General features: G+C 40.2%; 1 protein-coding gene across 1 annotated transcript in view; it reads right to left on the reverse strand.

Annotated features, from left to right (window-relative positions):
- Positions 1–19,139, reverse strand: part of lpcat2 (lysophosphatidylcholine acyltransferase 2) — an 86,375-nt gene extending 67,236 nt beyond the window's left edge. The window contains exons 1-5 of the mRNA XM_072279546.1: positions 18,951–19,139; positions 16,815–16,957; positions 3,786–4,006; positions 569–681; positions 398–458 (exon numbers count right to left, since the gene is read on the reverse strand). Of these exons, the coding sequence (XP_072135647.1) occupies positions 398–458; positions 569–681; positions 3,786–4,006; positions 16,815–16,957; positions 18,951–19,106 (694 nt within the window). The 5' untranslated portion in view covers positions 19,107–19,139. The remainder of the gene's footprint in view (positions 1–397; positions 459–568; positions 682–3,785; positions 4,007–16,814; positions 16,958–18,950) is intronic.
- Positions 19,140–25,759: the final 6,620 nt, after the last annotated feature.

Genomic DNA, 25,759 nt, shown 5'->3' on the forward strand with positions numbered 1-25,759 from the left:
TGTTTAACAAAAATTCATTTCAAGTTCAATTCAATTCATCAGAAAACTAGAGAAAAGTAATTCAGTATTTTTGGAATTGCATGTTCACATCATTTTATGAGAATTTTACTTATCATCATGAAGTTAAACTATGGAAGTGAAAGTAAGTTTATTCTTTAAATGGGCTTATCAACTAACTAGCTAAACCAATGTTACAAAATTACCTGAAATGACAACAGATATGTTTAATTTCATGAAAAGCTCTTCTACAATCTTTACTCAACTAAATGAGACAAAAATTGCCAGGTTTTGATCAATTCCATTGATTTTATACTCCAGTTTTCAAAGCTTCTTTGCAAAGTATGCATTTGAAACAAGAATAGGAGCACAAAAAATTCTATTACAAGACTTTACTCACCTGATTTGAAAGTGATGAGGCAGGTGCGATTTGTACAGGTCCCTTCTGGAAAAATCATAAGCTTGAAAGAGAAAGAGTGCAAACTTCAAAAAAAGTCTTGATACTGCACTACATTCTTATAAAACTGATTGAACCTATGAAATCATAACTAGTTAAATCTGTTTCAAATACCTGGGGCCATTTCCCATTGGATGTTGCACGCTTTGTAATTGCATCAATAGTTTTCTTTCTGGAGTCTGTGTCATTGCGCGATACCAATACAGGTTGAACACAATGCAGAAAAGCTGAAACATAAGATGTTAATTCAAATTAGAGGCATTACCTGAAAAATAACTGATAATCTAAAGGCAGATATTATAAGATACTGTTCAAAATATTTCATATTAAAAAATAAAGTTGATTGATCCATTCTGAGAACCTCATTAATTCAGGCCTGGACATCCACTCGTTGCTTGTTTTAAATCATGACATACTCATAGGTAGCAAGTTTGCCATAAATTGCTGTAATTCAGTGCTATAAATTACTTTGCATGCTTAAGAATGCTTTTTTAAAAAAACTTTGTTTTAATCAGGCTGGTTCTAAAGTATAGTTGTTTCAGAAATGATGTTTGTTGGGTATTTTAATTGTCTTTCAAAACTGAAAGGAATTACTCAGAGATAAGAGTCAAAATATGAAAAGAAATATTTTCCATTTAAAGTATCTTGACTAAGCATCAAGTAATTCTCATGGTATAAAATCTATCTTTTGTAGTTTGATCCACTGCCTTTACTTTCAAGAAAGCAACCTATAGTACTTGCCTTCAGTAACTGATGGAAATTGGATAGTATATCAAATCAAAAATTTTTATGCCATGACCAATAAAATTAGGAACTGGGATGAATCTGAACTAATTTATAACTGGGCAGAGCTACCATAGCACCAGAGGGCAGTTTAGACCATAAGACATAGGAGCAGAATTAGCTCATTCAGTCCATTGACCTTGCTCCACCATTCCAACTTTGCTGATCCCAGACCCCACTCAACCCCTTACTCCTCCCTTCTCACCATATCCTTTGATGCCCTGACCAATCGGGCATGATCAGCTTCCACTTTAAATATACCCATGGACTTGGCCTCCATTGCAGACTGTGGCAGAGCATTCCACAAATTCACTACTATCTGGCTTAAAAAATTCCTCCTTACCTCTGTTCTAAAAGGTCACCCCTCATTTTTGAGGCTGTGCCCTCTAGTTCTGGCTACCCCCACCACAGGAAGCATCCTCTCCACATCCACTTTATCTAATCCTCTCAACATTTGGTAGGTTTCAATGAAATCCCCCCCCCCAGTATTCTTCTAAATTCCCATGAATACAGGCCCAAAGCTGCCAAACCTTCATCATATGTTAACCCCTTCATTCCCAGAATCATCCCCGTGAACCTCCTCTGGACTCTTTCCAATGATAACAGATCCTTTCTGATTAGTTACTTCTGATAAAAACTTGAAACTTTCTTCCTTATCTCATCTTTTTTCTCTAAAGTATTACTGGATACACGTTATTAAAATGTGAAGGATCATCATGCTAATATATAATTTTGTTTTGAATTTGGCATGAATACCACTTTTTCTTTCAGTTCAAATGGTTCCATTTAATATTAGAGAATGTATACATTATACAACTTGAAATTCTTGCTCTTCTTCGAGCTCATCTGCAAAAGCAGCCTAATTTCTTCCTTAAATGTCTCTTTTATTCCCTTTTCAAGGAGGATGGAGCCCTGTCAGAGTCCTTGTTCAGTCAAGCTATGGTTCATTACTGCGATGGTTCCTGCTCCTGGGGTTCATCAACTAACTATTTTTCAATATTCTAAGGATGCAGCCTGGAAGACATGCATGCCTTCAGGGTTCTGAGGCTCTGCAGCCATGGGGATGAGCCAATTCCAAGCCAGTGGTGCCAACTGAAGTGTTGTGGGAGAAAACAGAACATTGCAAACAGTGGATCGGCTGTCGGAAGCCTCTATACTCTTGATGGTGCGGGACAGTTAGCTGCCAATACTCCAGTCAGAGAACTTGGGGGGAGCCACCTGACAGACTTTAACATTGTAATCAGTGAACTTTGTTTTGCTAGTCTCCCCTCTCGTTGTGTGATACCTCACTGCCATTTTATTAGGGAGAGAGAAAGAGCCTGTGGCATGTCAAATGGTCCGGTTGAATGATTAGATTTTGGTGTACTGTAGATCATGGTCTATCTTTGGGGGCTTTGCTGTTGCTTGCTTGCTTGGTGGCGAGTGCTAATGCTTTTTGCTGAAATAAGTGGGGGAGGGGGAGTGTTGATGGGTTGCTGCTGCTTGTACATGGGAGGGGGGGGAGAAGAGGGCTTTGGAGTTCTAATTCTCATACCATCACTCTTTAGGGTATTCTGGTTTTCGTTGATATGTGTGGAGAAAGAATTTCAGGTTATATAATGTATACATTCTCTGATATCAAATGGAACCATTTGAACATAAAGAAAAAGTGCCATTCATGCAATTAATCTATCCCAAATTCAAAATACAATCGGCATGATGAGTCTTCACATTTCAATAAAGTGCATCCAGCAATACTCTTTAGAAAAAAAATACGGTACAGAAGAAAAACTCAAATTTTTTCAAAAGTAACCAATCAGAATACCGAAAGATAAAAGATTATAACTGGTAACCAAATCTTGACACCAGAGAGCAATTAGATAGCAGGTGCAGCCACATACAAACTTTTCACACAGTCTGGAAAACATGCAAAAACAAATGTTGTCCTTCGTCTCAGAATGCAATTATTAGTGAGGGATTAAAATGGAAACACGCAATCCACTCTTTAATAACCACCAAATGCTAAATGCTATCTTTATACAATGTGGCAAAGCAATTCTGACAACAAATGTTAATGATTAGTGGGGGGGGGAAGGGAGGAAGTGGAAAATGATAAAACTCGCTAACTCGCTGGAGTTTTAACTAAGATATGCAAAGCTTTTAAGCAAAATCAGCCCTGCAATTCTATCAGATAAACATTATATTTGTGAAGAGTAATTGTACATATGCAGCTTTGCAAGTTATCACAGGAGGCTTACTGATGAAACATAAACCAACCACAATATTGATGACAGGATCTCTTCATTACCAACCCCCCCCCCCCCAATTTGTAAACTATGGTCAGTTCACTCAGCCACATTTTAACACAACTGTTTGGAACATGTCATGAATTGTTTCTACGTATAAATACTTACTCACCTGCTTTAATTACATTAGCAATTCAACTAACATGCTTAAAAATGCTACATTTTAATATGTTGTTTAACAATGATACCTACAAAATTTAACAATTCTTTAATACGAATGTAATGGAAACAGTGCAACAGTAACAATAAAAAACAAAACTTACATCCAAAAAAAGGCACCTCAGCATTCTCAGCTCGTGAGACAACTGATGGCATCCCAGCTACGATATTCACAATTGCATCGAAGAAGCTTGAGTGAGGAGCTACAACAAGAATTGGTGCTTCAGTTGCTTCAGCTCTCTTCCCTTTTACTTCAACTCGGATGAAACCCATACAAAAATAAAAGGCACGTCCCAAGAATTTCAACACAACTTGTACAATACGGCTGTAAATAAAATTTATAGATATGTGAAATTAGTAAGTTACCCCAAGTTTGGAGCTTAATTTTATTTCACAATACTAGTTTGGCATAGGGAGTGACTTAATTAACAAAAATAAAATGCATCTGAATAAAGTGTAGTGAAATATTTGATTTCACTGAACATATCTGCACCAACTGGGGTAAAGAATAGGTATCAGGATTATCAAATAGATTTAAAGCTACTTTGAATAGAACCAGAGGACCTTGAACTAACAGAACTAAAGCAGCAGAAATTCACGCATCAGAAGGCCACCAATTAAACATTAATTAAAAGGGCCGCTTCAAACCAAAAAAAAACACAACCTAATACTCAATAATAATTATCAAGAACATCAGCTGGACTGAAAACGCTTGATGCTGATATTATAAGTAAACTCAGACCAGATTAGTTGGCCCTCCCTTGATCATGGCTGACCATGGATGTTGCATCCTAACTGTCTAGGTGATATGGAGAGCAAGCTTTTGCCCATGCAGCTGATGAGTCCAAAGAAGCTGCAGAGACTGATACAAATTGGCAACAGTGGCATCGCAGGAGTTGCTTGTCAGCACTGAACTTGGCATAGGATTGCGTGAGGGACTTCAGCTCCAGATTTTCCCCTCGGGGTTTAATGCCAAAGTCTTCCCAATGAGTGACTAGCCGCAAGGCAGTGAAGCTTTGAGATCAGAATTTTCCTTCCCCTAGATGAGTTGTCAACCACAAAAGACAAGCACCATCTGCCAAGGTGATTGGTTTTAAGGTGTCAGTAACCCGCCTTTGTCCATTTTGGCTGTAGAAACTATTCCATCAGGCTTAGTAGCTAAGCCATACGTGAATGCCAGTGCTGGACTTGGTTGTCAGAGGCTATTTGAGACGCACACTAATAGGAGAAATTAATAGATAGTGGGAATTTATTTCCTTCACTCCCTGCCTTTCCACCCCCTCCCCCAGTATGACATCCTTGAGGAACCAGCCTCAGTAGTACATAGAAAAGGAATCACTTGTAAATGCCAGGTGCTGTAGTCTTTTCCTAGAACAATGGTCACCTTGCTCAAGAATCACATTGCACTATCAAAGGGCCCACAACAATTACCTTCACATTCCAGTTTATTGTTATTCAGCTGTTTACATGCATACCACCAAATGAAACTACGTTCCTCCACACCAAAGTACATAATACAGTACATGTAACTCAGGCACAACAGAAAGTAATATTACCACAAATAAATTAACGAGTAAAATATAATCCAGAAGACTGACATTTATGACATGAGTTAAAAAAATAAACAGTATAATGCTACCAGCACTTCTACGTGACGAAACCTGGATAGGTGGCATTGCGTTCAGTAATCTCACAGCCTGGGGAAGGAAGCTTTTTCCCACCTAACAGTGCTGTGGTAACTTCTGCCTGATGGTAGGAGGTCAAAGTGATTGAGGAACAGATGAGAGAGACCCCTGACAAATTCAATGATATTGAAAGAGAAACTTTATTGATAATATTTCAACTTGATTTGCTGTTGATCAGTCATGCATAGGTTACAATGGAATATGAACAGAATGTAGAGCTGGGCAGAGAAGTGGCAGATGGAGTTCAATCTGGAAAAGTGTGATGTGATATACTTTGGAACATCAAACTTGAAGGTGGAGTACAAGGTTAACGGCAGGATTCTTGGCAGTGTGGAGGAACAGAGAGATCTTGGGATCAATGCAAGTTAATTGTCTTTATTGGTTCGGGGACTGAATTCAAGAGCTATGAGAAAATGTTGCAGCTCTATAAAACTCTGGTTAGACACCACTTGGAGTATTTTGTTCAGTTCTGGTTGCCTCATTATCTTTAGAGAGGGTGCAGAGGAGATTTATCATAATGCTATTTGGATCAGAGAGCATCTTATGAGGAAAGCACCAGTGAGCTTAGACTTCTCTCTTTGAAAAAGCACCTGGATAAAGGTGTACAAGATTAGGAAAGGCCTATATTGAGCAGACAGCCAGCACCTTTTCGCAAGATGGCAATGGCCAATACCAGAGAAAAGCCATCTGAGGTGAGAGAGGAAAATTTAAGATGATGTCAGTAGTTTTTTAAAAAATATTTTTACACAGAGTGGTAGGTGTCTGGAATGCATTGCTGGGGCTGATGGTAGAGGCTGATACAATATGAGCATTTAAAAGATTAGATAGGCACGTGGATTAAGAAAAATTGAACATTATGGGATATATAGGAAGGAAGGATCAGGTTCATTGTGGAATAGGCTTATAAAGGTCAGCACAGCATTATCGGCCAATGGAATTACACAATGTTCCATGTACTATGCATGTAAAAAGGCTTTTTAGCAGACTAGGCCTCAAATCCAAATCAAGTTTTGTCAACTTGCATCTTTGTTTTTTCAAAAAAAATCACAGAAATTTACAACTCAAAAGGCCAGTCAGGATATTGCCTTCATGTTATTCAACTTAATCCCACTTTCTAATTGTTGGTGCATAGCTTTGATTCCAGTTCAACGAGGATTTCCGCTTCCACCTTTCTTAGGATGCAAATTCTGGATATCCACCATTATCATGATTAAAAACACCCCCCCCCCCAACATTTTCTAATACTGCCACCTATAGTAAGCTGGCCCGGAGATAAAATGACTGGTCAGTGTAGGGGAAATGTTTCCTTCTATCCATTCTAGGCACCTTCAATGTTTTACATTTCAATTAAGTCTCAGCTTCCAGTATCCTAAAGTGAAAAAGGACAGCCTGTTCAATTTTTTTTCATAACTACAATAATCCAGTCCTCATAAATTTAATATGCACCCTCTACAGTGCTTTTGCACTCATTTTGTAAAATGACACTGTTCACAACATCGCTGACTCTAACCTAAAGATTCATACATTTTAGCATGTTTCTTGGTTTTATGCCCCAGTGAAATATGCAAATATGTGAAATATTATGCCTTTTAAACTATTTTATGAGTTTAACCTAGCGATCTTAATGGATCTGTGGACAAAACAACATACTCAATTCCAAACCACAGATTTAATTAAATTGAATAGATGTTTGACAGTGAAGAAAAAGATCCAAGATTCTGTTCTTTTTCAATAATATATCCCACATTAAAACATAGAGATATGTTTACGTCTAGAGTTTGAAAAACAAATTACTAAAAACAATGAGTAACCAAACGACATCTTGAATACTTCTCAATATCTTCCTAGCCGCAAAATCCCATTCTGATATCACCAACTTAATTGAAGGTTCCCGCAACAAATTGGAGAATTGCATTAATTAAATTTTCCCTTTTTACTCACTTTTATTTTTGTGGTCTACGTCAAAATTCTTTTTTCTACCACACAGCAAGTGTTCCATACATATTTATGAGAATAATACAACAGTCAAAAAGTAGCATTTTTTTAACATTCCTATATTGATTCTGTAGTGTATTTACACCCATCAGTCAGAAACAAAGATGCTGCACTTAACTCAAAATTCTGGAGGAACTCAGCAGGCCAGGCAGCATTTATAGAAAAGAGTAAGCAGTCAACATTTCGGGCTGAGACCCTTAGAAGATGCTGCCTGGCTTGCTGAGTTTCTCCAGCATTTTGTGTGTTGGATTTCCAGCATCTGCAGATTTTCTCTTGTTTGTGCTAAAATTAACTGACCATTTCTTGCATTCCCCATTAGTTCCAGAATCAACACTATATACAACATAGCAAAGTCATGTAAATTTTCCAGAAAATATTGGTGTAGATTACAAAAGAAAAAATATGCACAAAACAATGTACATTATGGCAAATGTTGCCAATCTCAACATTTCTGAAAGTCCTAAGCAACATATTTTAATGCCATTTATTTATGGTAAAGGGAAATGAAAGTAAGGTTAGTTGAAGCAGTGTATATGTAATCAAATTATATTTGTACAACTAAGCAAAAATTCCAACTCACCATGGTTAATCTGTTAAGCGTATTGATTGAATTAGCTCTCTAACCATCTGGTGCAACCAGTTTATAAATACTGACCTTCATACCCCAAAGACTGGAGGAATGCATTTTCAAATATAGGCCTGTTTTAACACTTTAAAAATCAATATAAAATATCTTAATTAAATTCTTGGCTAATTTTTAATGCTTACTTAAAAAAGATAAATGATAGAGATCAATGGAACACTGAGAAAAATAAATACTATAGCAAAATGATCAAAAAAGTCACATTATTAAATATCATGCATGGATTTTTAACCAATGCTCGCATTGTTAACAACTAAATTTTACACCCTTTTAGCAGTATAATGTGAAATTACAAAATGGCCGTTTAGGAATTGAATGGCAGAGGCGAAGAAGCTGTTCCTGAATCGCTGAGTATGTGCCTTCAGGCTTCTGTATCTCAGCTAAGCATTCTCCACATCTTCTGTCATCTCCAATGGGCTCCCACATTAGGCACATCTTCCTCATCAAATTTCCTCAGGGATCACTACCACTGACTTCCCTGTAGCCCACCCCACCCCACCCACATCCCTCCACTCATATATCCCTGCAACTCAGCGAAGTGTTACACCTCCATTCAGAGACCCTCCACAGTCCTTCCAGGTGAGTGTGAATCTATCAGTGCCATTCATTACATCTGCCTTCACTACATCAGAAAGTCTTGAGCAGATTGGGGTAAATCACTTTGTCAAGTACATTTATTTCATCTGTCATAACAGCCAAGATTTCCCAGTAGGCAGACATTTTATTTCCCATTCCCACACCTATACATCTGCCTATGGTTTCCTCTACTACCAAGTTGAGGCTAGATGCTGAGAAAGGAATAACACCTCATGTTCTACCTTGGGAGCCTCCAAATTAATGGCATGAATGTTGCTTTCTCTACCTTCTGATAACCTCTCCCCTCCCTACCCTTGTTTTCTCTTACTCTACTGGCCACATCTTACCTTCTCTACCCACCCAATCACTCTCTCACTGCCCATCACCCACATTCCTTCCTTTGGTTCTCCTCCTTCCCTTTATTCTATGATCCACTGTCCTCTTCTATTAGATTCCATCTTCTTTAGCTCTTCATCATTTCCACCTGTCACCTCCTAGTTTCTTACATCTTTCCCAGTCTCCCCCTCCCTCAGTTTCCCATCACCCACCAGCATTTTATACTGACTATCTCCCCTCTTTCTTACTAATCCAGGTGAAGAGACTCGAGTTGAAACATCAACTGTGCACTTTCCTCCAAAGATGCTGCCTGACCTGCTGAATTGTGTATGTTATTGCAGGATAACTTTTTTTGGATCTTGCACAATACATAAAATATGTAAACTACAACAGAATCATCTAAATAAAATAATTTTATTAGATTTTCAAAAGTAGGATAAATGATATTGTACTTGGTGTGGAACAATTCTGAAAGATACATTTCTTTAAATGAGCAAAGGTGCAAATGTACAGCCTTGTTAACCTTTTGAATGTTCTCAGTCTTGATACATAATGCTTAACCTCAGTAAGTACATCAGCTTCCTGAAGATTAATTAGAAAAAAAACACTTTTAGGATTCCATACTACATCCCATATGATCTCACCCAATTAATTCCAAATCTCCACAGACTATAAACTGAAATAAGTCCCTTTAAAATAAGCCTCTTCCCAGGGCCAGGTATCGCTGGCTACATCAGCATTTACTGACCACATCTAATTGTCCTAACTTCAAGATTCACTGCTGAGCCTGAAATCAAATCTACTGACCAGGAAGAGATGACAAGTTTACTTCCTTGAATTATATAATTAACAATCCCATTATCTATTCTGGATTTTTATTTAATTTTAATTTAATTTATTTAATTGGTATGGAGAGAACTACATGCACCTTTGTCAATTCAAATCTCTGAATGACTAATCTTGTAGTTGACACATCAACTGACTATACCACAGTTCTATTGAAAAGTAAAAACCATATTTCAATGCTTATTCCTAACTGGATAAACCTGCATCATGATGGAATGAGGACTAAGATTACAAAATGAGTTAAAGCAACACGCTCAACATGCTGGAGGAACTCAGCAGGTCGGGCAGCATCTGTGGAAATGATCAGTCAACGTTTCAGGCTGCAGCCCTTTGTCAGGACTGAAGGTTACAAAATGAGTTATTCTTGTATAATCTACAGCCAAATTAGGCATCAATCACTGTTTATTGGAGTTATTTGCAAGAACTCCATCTTTTTAAAAATGAACTGATTTTCAGTTTGAAATATGTTGTTTCATGTTATTTCTCATGAGTATTAATACAATTAAAGTAGGTTTCGGATACTGAAAGCAGTGCAAACATACAGTCCTACTAAGGCAATTTTACTAATCTACATCTCATTTACTAATCAGAGTTCCATTCACGTTCCTGTACACCAGTTAACCTTGAGAAAACCTTTGGAATACGAATGACTGACAATTCTGTCACAGTATGTGCAGTTGCCCAAATACTTTGCCACAGGAAAAACTAAATGAATCTTAGTGAAAGTAAATGTATTATTCACTTACTACCAGCACCACATAAAATTAAAATATCATATTAACATTTTCTCTTCTGCAGAGAAAACAAAAACATAGTGAAAAGTTCCTCACACAAAATGCTGGAGGAACTCAGCAGGCCAGGCAGCATCTATAAAAAAGTGTAAACAGTCAATATTTCAGGCTGAAACCCTTCACCAGGACTAAAAAGGAAGAGGAGAAGTCAGAGTAAGAAGGTGGGGGGAGGGGAAGAAGAGAAAGAACAAGGTAGTAGGTGATAGGTAAGACAAGGTGGGGGGGAAGTGAGGGTGTGAAGTGAAGAGCTGGGAAGTTGACTGGTGAAAGAGGTGAAGGGTTGGAGAAGGGGAAATCTGATAGAAGAGGACAGAAGGTCATGGAAGAAAGGGAGGGGGGGAGGAGCACCAGAGGCAGGTGATGGTAGGAGATAAGCTGAGAGAGAAAGAAATACAAATGGGGAATGGTGAAGGAATGGGGGAGGCGCAATTACTGGAAGTTTGAGAAATTGATGTTCTCAGAAATTGTTATCAGGTTGGAGGCTACCCAGATGGAATATAAAGTGCTGCTCCTCCAGCCTGAGTGTGGCCTCATTGTGGCAGTAGAGGAGGCCATGGACTGATATGGAATAGGAATGGGAAGTAGAATTGAAATGAGTGGTCATTGGGACATCCCACTTTTTCTAGCAGATGAAGCAAAGGCGCTTGACAAAGTAGTCTCCCGAACTATGTTGGGTCTCACCAATATACAGGAGGCCACACCAGGAGCACCAGATGCAAAAGATGACCCCAACAGACTCACAGGTGAAGTGTCGCCTCACCTGGAGAGACTGTTTGGGTCCTAAATGGTAGTGAGGGATGCGGTGTTGGGGTAAGTGTGATACTTGTTCCACTTACAAGGGCATGTACCGGGAGGGAGATCGGTGGGGATGGATGAGTGGACAAAGGAGTTGTGTAGGGAGCGATCCCAGTAGGTGGGGAGGTAACAATGCGCTTAGTGGTGAGATCCTGTTGGAGACGGTGGACGTTACAGAGAATTATGCGGTAGACATAGAGGCCAGTGGGGCAGTAGATGAGCACAAGAGGAACGCTATCCCTGGTGTGGTGGTGGGAAGATGGCGTGAGGGCAGATGTGTGTGAAATGGAAGTGAAAAGTTAGCATTTTTGGCTGATCGGCCAAGACGCCCATTTCTGTGCCATAATGATTTTTGAGTTCATTATTGACGATGAAATTTTGGTGTATTTGTAAATACAATAAAAAGGACAAAATCAGCAGAGTTTCTTTGAGAGGAGATCTTGCTTGACAAACCTATTCAAATTCAGAATCAGTAATGTCATTTACGTGGAATTTCAGAGGCCTTTGACAAGGTGCTCCACACAAGCTGCTGAACAAGAGTCCACGGTGTTAGAAGCAAAGGTCTAGTATGGATAGAAGACTGGCTGATGACAGAAGTCAGAGTAAGCATAAAGGGAACTTTTTTAGGATGGCTGTTGGTGACCAGTGGAGTTCTGTAGAAGTCAGTGTTGGAACCACAACTTTTCAATTTAAACATTAATGACAGTATTGTGGTCAGGGTGCAGATGATACCAAGATAGGTAGAGGAATAGTTACTATCACACATGCAGGAAGTCTGTAGAAACCCTTGGACGGGTTGGGAGAGATGGGAAAAAAAGTGGCAGATGGAAGTATATATTTATGCACTTTGGTTGACTGAATAAAAGCATAGACTATTTTCTAAAAGGGGAGAAAATTCAAGACCAGGAAGTGCAAAGGGACTTGGGGTCCTAGTCCAAGAATCTCACATGGTTAACATGCAGGTTGAGCACAATGCAATCAGTTATTTCATTCAGATCATTAATATACAAACTAAAAAGTTGTGGTTTCAACATTGTCTTCTGCAGAACTCCACTAGTCATCAACAAAGAAAGAAAATTTTATGCTAGCATTAATTTCAAGAGGACCAAAATATAAAAGCAAGATTGCACCGCTGAGGCTTTAAGGCATTGGTCTGAACACATTTGAAATATTCTAGTCAATTTTGGGTACTGTAATTATGGAGGGATGTGCAGGCCCTGGAGAAGGTCTAGAGGAGGTTCACAAGAATGATCCCAGAAATGAAAAGCTTATCATATGAGGAGCATTTGATATCCATGGGTCTGTACTCAATGGTTCATACAGATGATAGGGAGTTCTCATTGAAACCCACTGGATAGTGAATGGCCTGGACAGAGTGAACATGGAGAGGATGTGCCCATTAGTATGCAAGTCTAAGGTCCAAAGGGACAGCATCAAAACAAAGGCACGTCTCTTTAAAACTAAGAATGAGGAGGAATTTGCTCAGCCAGAGAGTGGTGAATCTGTGGAAATTATTGTCTCAGAGGCCAAGCTAGTGGGTATAAATACACCCAAAATGCAAGGCAGAGATTTATAGGTGCTTGATTTGTAAGGGGGTTTAGGATCACAGGGAGAAAGCAGGACAATAGGCTTCAATAAAGTCAGCCCTGATTAATGGCAGAGCAAACTCGATGGGCCAAATAGCTCAACTCTATTCCTTTATCTTATGATTTCATGAAGTGCAGAGCCCTATTTATCATGCATTAAACTATGCTCTGGTGCAAAACTGGCCAAAAATTCTTAAGAATTATGAATCTATATGCCAACATTTACAAAAGTACTCTTATTTTCAAGCCTAACTGTCTTGTAATCTATTCATTTGCAGATGACCAAACATTTTGCACAGGATTATCCAAGGTATAATGCAGTGATTCCCAAGGGGGCAGTTACATGTCCCAAGGGGACACAGAAGTCATCAGGAGCATTGAAGATTCTTGGGAGGGAGGGCATTAGACAGCACCCTAACTTAAGGCACAAGATCTGGCCGACCATTAGTAGAGCAGGCACTCCCAAAAAAATAGGATGAGGCACTGGGGCACTGGAACACAGGAAGAAACATAGCTCTGCAGGCAGTGAAATACAGCCAACCAGTGAACTTGCCGACCCCGAGGATTCCTCTTCAGGTGTTCAACGTGAACTCAGGTTTATATCTGCGGTCAAGAACCACCTTTGGGGATTATGAGGCCTTATGTGATTGGTCAATCACGCCAACTGGAATAGTGTAAAGATACCTTGCTGAACACCAGCTCTATCTCGACCAACATTCAGATTCCAATTTGAATCTTTGTCAGCGTAATTTTCACTGTTGTGATCGTCTTCATCTTCGCCTTGCCATTCCTTTGAGTACCGCTACTATTGTTCCATCCGTGTCAACGCACCACCATCATTAAAATCAGATAGGCATTCCCAGTTTGTGTTAATTTTTTACTTTAATTAAGACCCATTAATGATGCATAAATACATACTGCACAATCTCCATGCGCCTGAAGGCAGTGAAGCCTTGAATTCTAATCCTGCTAAGAAACAGAAACTACAGAAAGTGCATCAATACGATGTTACATACTTGGGAGTATGGTTTTATTCTGTTCCCGTCAGATCAGCGATGCCCCATGTGTCTAATGGAGCCATGATTACAGGAAAACGTCTCTGAAAGACACCCTGAAAAGGCTACTTATGGTATTACTCAGCTCCAGAAGATGAAAGGAGCATTTGAAAAGCATTGCATACTTGAGTCATTTACCAAGAAAGCCAAATATTATCTTGATGGTGGTCTCATTGCTTCTTAAAACATTTCCAAAATGATAGCAAAGTGTAGAAAATCTCATACAATTGGTTAAAGATTAATAATGCCTGCTGTATCAGAAGTGCTCACCACTGTTCTCAAAATGGATACTAGCATTTTAAAATCAATTCAGTTGAGTAATAACTCTGTAGCTTGTCATATTGACAAAATGAGTGAAGACGTTGACTATCAACCATGCACGGAGCTACAAAAAACTGAATTTGCGATACACTGGATGAATCGACTGTGCGAGACAATGAGGCATTGCTAATGGCATATGTATGGTTTATCAAAAATGGAAAAATTTATGGAGATTAACAAATTGGGGAAGTTAAAAACAAATATCAACGGAGAATTAATCTACAACAGGCTTAAAATATGTATTGAGGATAAAAGCATTCTGATTAGGAATACGATTTCTTGTGCGACAGATGGAGCACCAAATATTACACGATGCCATGCTGGTTTGGTGGCATTTATGGAAGAAAGAACCTCCAAGTCTGTTTGCAATTTATTGTGTAATTCATCAACATCTCACAGCCAAGAACCTCAGACAGAGACTTTTTTCAAACATGACTCTTGTAATGTCTGCTATCAACAAAATTAAAGCTCATCTATTAAGTAGCAGAATATTTTGCCAGTTGTGCCAAGATAACTATGAATGCTTGCTTCTTCACACTGAAGTGTGTTGGCTGACAAAAGGCTGCTACTTAAAATGTTTCTTTGATATTTTTGATACTGTGGTTGAACTTTTGTTCAAAGTCAACAACAGCTTAAGAAACAAGATTGAACTTCTACACGGAGTTGAGGCATACCTAGCCGATCTGTATGACAAAATGAACATTATAAGTATGAAACTGCAGGCTGAGAATTTCAATTTAATCCAGGCTAAAAGTGCAGTGTCCACTTTTATAGTATAGCACTCTCTTACACAGATGGTGATTTGCAAGAGTATTGCTCACACCTGCAGTCACTGAAGAAGGATTTTCAGAATTGATTCAGGGATTCTGTAAATTCTGGACTGGGTAAAAACCCATTTCCTTGAAAGGTAAAAGAACAGGAAGAGGGCTTGCAAGAAGAAATAATTGAAATCATAATGATGAAGCAGCAAAAATGTTTTTTAAAAGTGTTGGCTTTTGTGGTATGTGACTACACTGTCATACAGTTTCCTGGTCTTTGGGGAAGAGCCTAACTGCTCTTCATTGCATTTCCATCCTCTTACCTTGTTGAAAGAGGCTTCAGTGCAGTGAAAAAATATACTCACAAAAACAGAAACCACTTGGTCATTGTTACACATGGGGACTTAAGACTTTTGCTGTCACAACTTGAACTAGATATTTCAACTCTTGCTAAAGACCATCAATCTCAAAGATCACACTGATATTGAAGATGCTGTATGAAGGTGCTTTAGGGGAGTGTTGAAACTGAAATAACAATCTTATTAGTTGGGGCAAAAGAAAATGAATAAGGTCGTTGTTTTGGCACGTTACTGTAAACAGGAATTCAAGCTGCAGCACTTAGGCCAGTCAACACAGAAACATTTGTACATGTCGTGGTGAACATATTGTATATTCTTATCTACGTTTACTAGGTCATTTTTAAAATACTTTCCACTTTTATTTTCTGACCACGCATCAGGTGCATCATTTGAATAGATCAGACAACGTGACAGTCAAACAAATAGAACAGGAAAGAGCTACATTCATTACTTGGGTAATCTCTGGATGCTGGAACAATATATAATGATTACCCTGCAATCCTGGCCAAGGGGAAGGGGAAGAGAAAATGTCTTTTTTTGGTAAACCGAGGTTCCCAATTTTAATTGGCATCTAAACTATGCTCTGTGACCATATTTCCTCAAAGTGTTCTTCTGCTTTCCTCTCACACACCAACATGTATTTTTTTTTGGTAAGTTGATTGTCACTGTAAATAAATTTCCCCTGATGTGTAAATGAGTGGTAAATCAAAGGGGAGTTGATGCAAATGTGGGGAGAATAAAATGGATTAGTGTAGGGTTAGTGTAAATGGGTGTGTCATGCTCAGTTGCTGATTTGATGGGTCAATGAGAACATATTTCCATACTTCGTAACGCTGCTGTAAATGAAATGAATAAATGCAAATGGAGTAAAATATATCCTACAGAGTTATAAATTAACTAAAATTACATTGTAGGTTGGCCTGATTAACTTGCAAAGTAGCGCCAACACTTTGGGCTTCAGATTCCAAATGGAATTCAAGCACACCAAGATCAACCCAAAGTTATTTCCAAGAGAAACCTGCTTCAATCTCTTGCTTCCAAGAGAATGCAGCAATATTTAAAAGTAATTACTGGTCCACCTTGATTGCTCTGTAAACTAGAACCATTTTGTTAAAAAAGAGCAAATACTAATGTCACACTTCAAATAATGAAAGTCTGATAGCAGAGTAACAGTTGTAAAAATAATGAATGTTACGTTGCTTTTGCTTCCCAAATGTTAATCTTATTTAAATCTGTCAACTATAAGAGAGCTCAATAATCAGTATCAGATCCATTAATGAAAGATGAATGCCAAAATTGAGCTCGATATCTCCCCCCCACCCCAATTCAAATGGGCACTGTATGTATGATGATAGACGGTTTACAACCAGAAGTTACTAATACTTACTGTTTCCAGTTTGGAATTGGCTCCTGGTTGCCACATACAGGATAACAAAATCGTCCAAGGAGTGTACATGGCCAAGCAACAATAACAAAGATAGAAATACAGATAATGCGCAAAGGTACAAGGGTGATGCTGGCCAAAGCTATCTGTAAACAAACAAGAAAATAGGATCTTCAGTTCACTACATTCACCACAGAAATGCGTCATGAATCGTGACTTTGATACTATCAGCTGCCCGCCCTTGCACTATTTCCATCCTCCCCTAACTACATCCTACAATGGTAACCCTCACACTGCAGTGGTGTCCCCCATCTTTCATACACCCTCTCAATCCTACTAACCTTCACATCACTTCCATCATTTGCAGCGATGAGTCACACTTTAGTTGTCTAGAACTGGACAGATCCTATAATAATGACAATATCGACCTTGCAATATTGACAACTCATCCAGATATTGAACCCACACTCTGCAGCAACTACATCCCCAGTGCCTGATCCCATTTTCCTCCCCCAGACTCAGGAGTCACTGTTCTATTCCAGTGCATTTTATTCCTAATACATTCCACCCTCATTCCATTCTGATAATACAGTCTCCCCTCACCACCCACCAATCCTAATGCCCTTCAGAAGATATAACAGCATTTGGAAAGACGGGTTGATTAAGGATAGTAAGCACCGCTTTCTGTTTCCCAAATTTGATTGATTTTTTTTTGGAGAAGTAAATGTGAATATATAGATATAATCTTCATAGATTTCAGTAGCACTTTGATAAGATTCTGCATGGTAGGAAAGTTAGATTACATGGGATCCAGGGAAAGCTAGTTAACTGAATGCACAGTTGGTATGATGGAAAAAGAGTGTCATGATGAAAGACTGTTTATTGGACTACAGGCCTGTGCTAGTAGAATTTCCCAGGGGTTAATTGAGGCCCATTATTATTTGTTAACTGCATCAATAATTTGAATGAGAATGTAGAAGGCATGGTTCGTAGGCTTGTAGACTAACAAAATAGATGGTGCTATCGACAACAAAGATGGTTATCAGGATTTTTGGAGGCATCTGGATCAGCTGGATAAGTGGGCCAATGAATGGCATATAGAGTTTAATTTGGATAAGAGCATGGTGGTGTATTTTTGGAAGACAAATGAGAATAGGACATTCACAGTGAAGGACTTTCATCTGGGAACCATTGTAGAACAGAGGGATATAGGAGTACAAGTAAATGGTTCCCTGAAAGTAGCTCCACGGGTTGAAAGGGTAGTGAAGAATGCATTTCCTACCTTAGCCTTGATCAGCCAGGGCATCTAGATTAGGAGTAGGGATGTTACTTTCCGGTTGAATAAGGTGTTGACTAGGCCACATTTGAAAGACTGTGTTCAGTATTGTGTTTAGTTGAAATATTGTGTTTTAGGTAAGATGCCATTAAGCTGGAAAGAGTGGGAACCAAAGGTAGAAGAATGTTGCCCAGACTGGAAGGACTGATTTATAAAGAGAGGTTCAACAAGCTGGGACTTTATTTATTGGCACAGAAGGGAATTAGGAATGATCTTACAGAGGCATGTAAGATCATGTGGGACATAAATATGGTGAATGTGCACGGTTTTCCCCCCTGCGGGGTCGAAGAGTCAAAAATTAGAGGATGCAAGTTCAGGGTGAGACGGGAGAGATTGAATAGGGACTGGAAGGGCCACCTTTTCACCCGGGGTACGGTCAGCATAAGGAAAAAAGCTGCCAAAGGAAGTGGTTGAAGCAGGTCTATTAACAATATTTAAAAGGCCAAGTACCTGGGTGGGAAAGACTTGCAGAAAGATCGGTCAAACCTGGACAAATGGGATTAGTTTAGACGGGAATCTTGGTCGGCATGGACCAGTTGGACGGAAGGAGCTGCTTCCTCACGAGCTACACACCTGCTACCCCACCCCACAGCGCCGAGTGGTACCCCGCCTACCCCTTTTAACTACAGCCCCGGTTTCCCGTCACCCTCTACAGACCCCCGGCTGCTCTAGGTTCACTAAACCCCCCATACCCCTCCAAAGTCACCCCACTCGCTGACCCTTTGAAGTCAACACCCCCCGACCCCGACCCTCAACCCCCGGCTGCTCTCCAAACTCCGCTAACCGCTGCAGCTCTCGCTCACCTTCAGCTTGTCGGCCACGCTCAGCTCGATGTGGTGGGTGAAAGGGTTGAGAACGGGCGGCTGGAAGAGCGAGGTCTGCCTGGGGACCGGGAATACCCGGCCTGTCTTGTTCCTCCGGCTGTCACTGTCGTTCAGCGACCACGACACGGACGACATCGCCACGCTGCAACCCTGCTGCTGCCGAGCCGCCGCAGGCATGCGCAGAACGGCCGCCGAGTCAGAATGCGCGGAAGACAGGAGGTGGTACAGAGTGACAGAGAGTTGCTCAGGGTAGGGACTGGTACAGTGTTACTGAGTGAGTGACCCAGAGAGGGTGGGGTACAGAGTGAATGATTGACCCAGTGTGAGTGAGTCGCTCTGGAATAAGCTGGTACAATGTCAGTGAGTGACCCAGAGAGGGTCGGGGACAGAGTGAATGATTGACCCGGTGTGAGTGAGTCGCCCTAGGATAAGCTGGTACAATGACCCAGAGAGAGGCTGGTGCCAGATGAATGAGTGAACTAGAGAGGGGCTGGTACAGTGTGACTGGGTGACAGAGAGAGGGGTTGGTAATGAGAATGACTGATTCAGACAGCGGCTTGCTTTATGCAGGGGGAAAAAAAACCCAAAGACGGGTTTGCATTATATGGGAGAGTGACCCAAAGAAAGCTCGCACAGTGGGAGTGCACAAGCTTGTCGGCCACGCTCTGCTCGCTATGGTAGACGTAGCTTGCACAATCTGAGGAAATGAATCAGGAAATAGCTTCCAAAGTCTGAGGGACTTCAGGTGTTGTTTGCACTTTGAAGAGTTGATCCAGAAATAAAGTGACCCAGATACTCCTCCAGAGTGTGATACATAGTGTGAAAGCGGAGGAAGGGAATTTGGCTCTATGAGCTAGTTCTGCAATAAATTAGGCATGAGGCATTCCTGCCATCCAGGAATTATCCTTTATAACCCTCTCTGCAATCCCTCTTTGGTAAGAACATCCTTCCTCAGATAAAAGAGTTCAAAGTTACGCACAATACCGAAAGCATAGATTTACCAGACTAACGGATGCCTTTAATTTAAGATTTACCAAAGCATTGTGCAATTTTATCTCACTATAAGAGTTAAAACAGCATTGGTTTTCTTAACTGCTTTCTTTATCTGAATGCTCACTTTCAATGGCTGGTTCACTATGAAAATCAGGACTCATTGCACCACACTCCTTCCAAATGTCCATCAAAGTTCAGATGATAGTCTGCCTTCCTGCTTTTACCGAAAAAAGTGGTAACCTCCCATTTATCAACATTATACTGCATTTGCAGTGCTTTTATCTAGTCACTACCTAAATCACATTGGAGCCTCTCGGCTCACATTCTCAACCAGCTTTGTCCTATGCACACTTGGAGTTACTGCATTTAATTCCCTTATCTAATTTATTAGCATACATATCTTAAACAGGTAGGGTCCATGCACTATACTCCATTATTCACTGCCAGTTGTCTACCTACATCGCCACATTACCCTTGATCCCAAATAATCTTATTCCACTCCTCTGTTTCAGAATAAGCATTTCCCTTGTTCTCAGCTTCCATGTAAAGCAGGTAATCCTCGAATTTCAATCTGCTGTCACTATCAGACACACCTTTCCCCTTTTAGTATTCCAAAGGGACATTCTCTCTGCATTTCCACTGACACATGCATTTCCTTATGCAATCAGATATGCAAATCTGTCTTTTTATCTTTTACTTTCCCAATACCTGGTGCCAATACACTTCTTCCTAAAGAAGCCAAACTGCAGACAGCACTTTTCAGTCCTCATTGGTGACCTGGTACCTGTCTGTTACCTTTCAGTTTATTTTCCATCCCACTCCCATCTTGACTTCAGGCTCTTGTACTGTTTCAGTGAAGTCCAGCATGAACTCACTTCACTTGACTAGAAAGTTAACAGCACTCAGAATTTCAGATATCCAGCCTTTACTCATTTACAGTATATTATTTTAGACCTACAACAATTACATTTTGAACCACACATTGCTAGCATTATTTTTCTCCTCTATTCTCATCACTGCAAACAGATCAGATATGATGAATATGCCTTGACTGCCCCATCTCAGCCATCACCAGGACAATTTGCATCACTCATTCTCTTATGGTTTCCACCCTATTTTCGGCACTCCCTTTCTTCTCTCTGCCCCTTTCCCTTTACTGCAACTTAAATCATGGTTGTTTTCTAAATTTTCCTGGTTCTTATGAAAGGTTATCAGCTTGAAACACAGATGCTTATGAACCTGCTAATGTTTCCAGCTTTTTCAGTAATTATTAATAGATAATGTATGCAAGGTTATGATAGGCTAAAATGAGGTAAATAAAAAAAAGTAATTCCCATTATATTAGATTAGATTATGAGAACACTCAGTCCTCTTTTATTGTCATTTAGAAATGCATACATGCATTAAGAAATGATACAATGTTCCTCCAGAGTGATATCACAGAAAACAGGACAAACCAAAGACTAACACTGACAGAACCACATAATTATAACATATAGTTACAGCAGTGCAAAACAATACCATAATTTGATAAAGAACAGACCATGGGCACGGTGAAAAAAATCTCAAGTCCCGATCGACACCCAAGTCCCCAATAGCAGGCGTCAAAAGGGAAAAACTCCCTGCCATAAACCTCCAAGGCACCGACAACTGCCGATGCCTTGGAAGCAGCTGACCACAGCCGACACTGAGTCCATCCATCTGAAAACTTCGAGTCTCCGACCAGCCCCTCCGATACAGCCTCCCGAGCGCCATCCTCTGCTGAGCACCTTCGTCCTAGCCCCGGCTGCCGAAACAGGCAAAGCCGAGGATTCGGGGCCTTCTGCTCCGGAGATTACGATTACCACACAGTAGCAGCGGCAGCGAAGTGGGCATTTCAGAAGTTTCTCCAGATGTTCCTCCGTACTCTTACGTCTGTCTCCATCAAATCAGAATTGTGCACGGTCCCCTACTTGACAGATTACAGATGTCATTCACCGGAGAGGTTGCGCCACCATCTTCTCCTCCTTCTAACGGCATCAAAGATAGGAGATATAGAGTTAAACTTTTAGACAATAGCTACAGGGAGCAAGTTAAGAAGGACTTCATAGCACGGTGAATAGTGTTTTGAATCTTACTGCTTGCAATGAAGTTGAAATTGGAAATAAGCATTAATTTCAAAAGGAAACTAGACAGCACTTCAAATAAATAAGTAGGAGGGTAAGTAGGATAATTTGACTGGCTGAATTGCGTGACAGAAAGCTGGAGCTGAGCAAGTAGAGTGGATAGTCTCCTGTGGTGTATTGATTATATTAATATGTCACTGTTGGCAAATATTGAACCTTTTAATGGTAACATAGTTACAGCAAAGGCAGTCGAATCTGTTGTTTCAATTTTATCATAAGTTTGGTATGTCAAAGGCACAAAGATGAGTTTATGTCGATGGTGTTTTTGGCTTGGATCTGTTTGTCAGATTGGGTGGGAGAGGAAGAAAGTCATGCTGTAAGATGAAACCAATGAAAACATTCATTCAGTGGTATAATTTTCACAAACCAAGAAAAACATTAAATATTAGGTGAAGCTATCATTTTTCAGGTTGATTAAATTGCTGTAAGTAGGTTATAAATTCATTTGTGAGAATCCTTAGTTTCCTCAAAAGATAGCAAACTGATGTGATTTACCTCTCCCTTTGCTATCAGAGTCATATAACTTCTTCAGTTTTTCTCTAATCCTGATGATAGAAATGAACTGCTCTTTCACATAGAAGGATGTTTGGACCCTGGATGAGGGGAAAAGCTAAGGTAAAGTGGCAAGTGCTGCATCTCCTATCATTGCATAAGAAAGTAATTCCATAATTCATTAAGGGAATGTTCCATTTGGCATGCTTAAGGGGAGTGGAAGAGGGGTCTGATGGTGGATTCCTATAGGAATTACAGAGGATGATTCATTGATTGTAGAGACTGAAGAAATGGAAGTTAAGGAGAAGAGGAAGCCGATCCTGGCTCTGCTCCGGGATGAGGGATTAGCACAGATATGTGATGTTGTGGGGATGGAACTGGACTCTGTCACGGTGGTGTCTGAAAAGAGGATGCTGTCTAAGTTGCATGCCATCTTGGTCAATGTCTCCCATCCACTACATAATGTACTGAGTGGGCACCGGAGTACATTCAGCCAGAGACTCATTCCTCCGAGATGCAGCTCAGAGCGTCATAGGAAGTCATTCCTGCCTGTGGCCATCAAACTTTACAACTCCGCCCTTGGAGGGTCAGACACCCTGAGCCAATAAGCTGGTCCTGGACTTATTTCATAATTTACTGGCATAATTTACACATTACTATTTAACTATTTATGGTTCTATTACTATTTATTATTTATGGTGCAACTGTAACGAAAACCAATTTCCCCCGGGATCAATAAAGTATTTCTATGGCTAGATATGTGGGAAACAGAGGAAGCATATGTTCGGAAACATATCAACTTAAGTAGAGGATAGGGCACAGTGGGATAGAGAAGATATGAGCACTGTGTATAATATTGTCAAGAAATGCCAAAAGTAATGGGAAGGAGCAGGAGTAAAATAAATTGGGGGTGAAGAAAAGACAGAAAATATTGGAAATACACAGCAAGTCAGGCAGCATCTATGGGGTATTACTATTTAAGGTGAATAATTTCTCATTAGTACTCTTGAATTAGAACCAGATGTATATGTGAGAATATCTCTTAGCAAATGGAACAAGACTTAGTACATTGTTGTAGCAGCAACTACTGCCAGCAAGGTATCAGCTATCTTTAATAAAAGGGCTTGTTAATGGTTCCATTCTTGTTAGTTGCTTTGGTGCTGACTAACACAGAAGAACCAGCTCAATACTTAGCAATTTCCATTGACCTAAAATGTTAACTTATTTTCTTTTCTCAAAGATTCAATGGTTTCAATAGTTCCATTTAATAACAATATATACAATATACATTCTGAAATCCTTGTTCTTCGCAGACATCCATGAAAACAGAAGAATACCCCAAAGAATGAGTGACAATAAAAACGTTAGACCCCAAAACTCCTCCAGCTCCACTCTCCCATGCACAAACAGCAACAAAGCAATGACCCCCCTCCTCCCCTTACTTCAGCAAACAAAAAGGAACACCCTCCACCCACCAAGCATGCAATAGCAAGGGCCCCAAGAAAGTCCATGATCTGCAGTACAACAAAAACTAATCGTTCATCCCAACAATTCAACATACCACAGGTGCTCGCGCGCGCGCTCTCTCTCTCTCCCCCCCCCAAATAAAGGGGCAGAGAGGTTTCACGAGAGAGAGAGAGAGAGAGGGAGAAAGAGATCATGATTCGCCAACAGCCGATCCACTGTTCCCGATGTACCATTTTCTCCCATGATGCTTCAGTCGGCAGCACCAGCACAGTGTCAGCTCATCCACAGGTGCGCGAAGCCTCGGAACCCCAAAGGCGCTTTCGTCTTCCTGGGATTTTGAAAAGCGGATGGGTGTAAACCCTTGGGAATGGATCCCACCACAGCAAAGAACTGAAGTCTGAATGTGACTCCGGGTCAGGGTCTTTCAATAGAACCCGATTCACACTGGAAAGGAAAAAGAGAGATATCAGAGGTAGAAATTATACTGTTTCCACAGATAAACTGGAAGTAGGCGCTGTAAACAATACTGAGGAAGTGGTCTCAATGTTTTGCAGAATTGTAGTGGATTATTTGGTTAGAACACTGTGAAAATCTGTTGGAAGACTCTGAATTAAAGATGTTTTGATAATTATAGAAGGAAAAACTAATCTTGCTAATTCATGACTGATAACAGGAGAAAATAAATTCATGATAAAAAGGCCTGGAGAATTGTTGCTAACATCAAGGATTGCCCATCAGTAACAATGTAAATTAAGATTAGGAGTTACTTTAAGTGGAGTGAAGTCACACTCAGGTTGGAGGAACAAAACCATATATTACGTCTGGGTAGCCTCCAACCTGATGGCATGAACATCGACTTCTCTAACTTCTGTTAATGACCCTCCACCCCTTCGTACCCCATCCTTTATTTATTTATTTATCCCCTTTTTCTCTCTCTCTCTTTTTTCTCCCTCTGTCCCTCTCACTATAACTCCTTGTCTGCTCTCCATCCTCTGGGCTCCCCTCCCCCTTTCTTTATCCCTAGCCTTCCCATCCCATGATCCTCTTCCTTCTCCAGCCTTGTATCCCTTTTGCCAATCAACTTCCCAGCTCTTAGCTCCATCCCTCCCTCTCCTGTCTTCTCCTATCATTTCGGATCTCCCCCTCCCCCTCCCACTTTCAAATCTCTTACTATCTCTTCTTTCAGTTAGTCCTGACGAAGGGTCTCGGCCCAAAACGTCGACTGTACCTTTTCCTATAGATGCTGCCTGGCCTGCTGTGTTCACCAGCATTTTTTTGTGTGTTGCTTGAAGTGGATAAACAGTTTGAGTTGATGTGGAGTGAAATAACTTTTGATAGTTCATTCAATAAGTTAACAATGGCGTTATGGCCTAAATGGCATATTTCTGTGCACACAACTTTTAGCTCTACTTTTCCACAAATGCCCTTAGCTATTCCATCACTTGAGCTATCAATTTGCTGATTTAACACTATATTTTGGATGACCTACAAATTGGATGACTGAACTCATCATAATCAGTCCATGCCAAAAGTTCCTTGCTCTGGCCACCAACTTTATTGCCATTCTTCTCCATTACCCCTGTGAATTAGTCTGCATCCTCACTGACTTATTTTGCTCTGAGTTAGGTTTAGATCCTAGGTCTTTTCTCATCACCAGAGACCACTGTGTTT

The sequence above is a fragment of the Mobula birostris genome, chromosome 15 (genome assembly GCF_030028105.1).
Source record: "Mobula birostris isolate sMobBir1 chromosome 15, sMobBir1.hap1, whole genome shotgun sequence".
Classification (NCBI taxonomy): Eukaryota; Metazoa; Chordata; class Chondrichthyes; order Myliobatiformes; family Myliobatidae; genus Mobula; species Mobula birostris.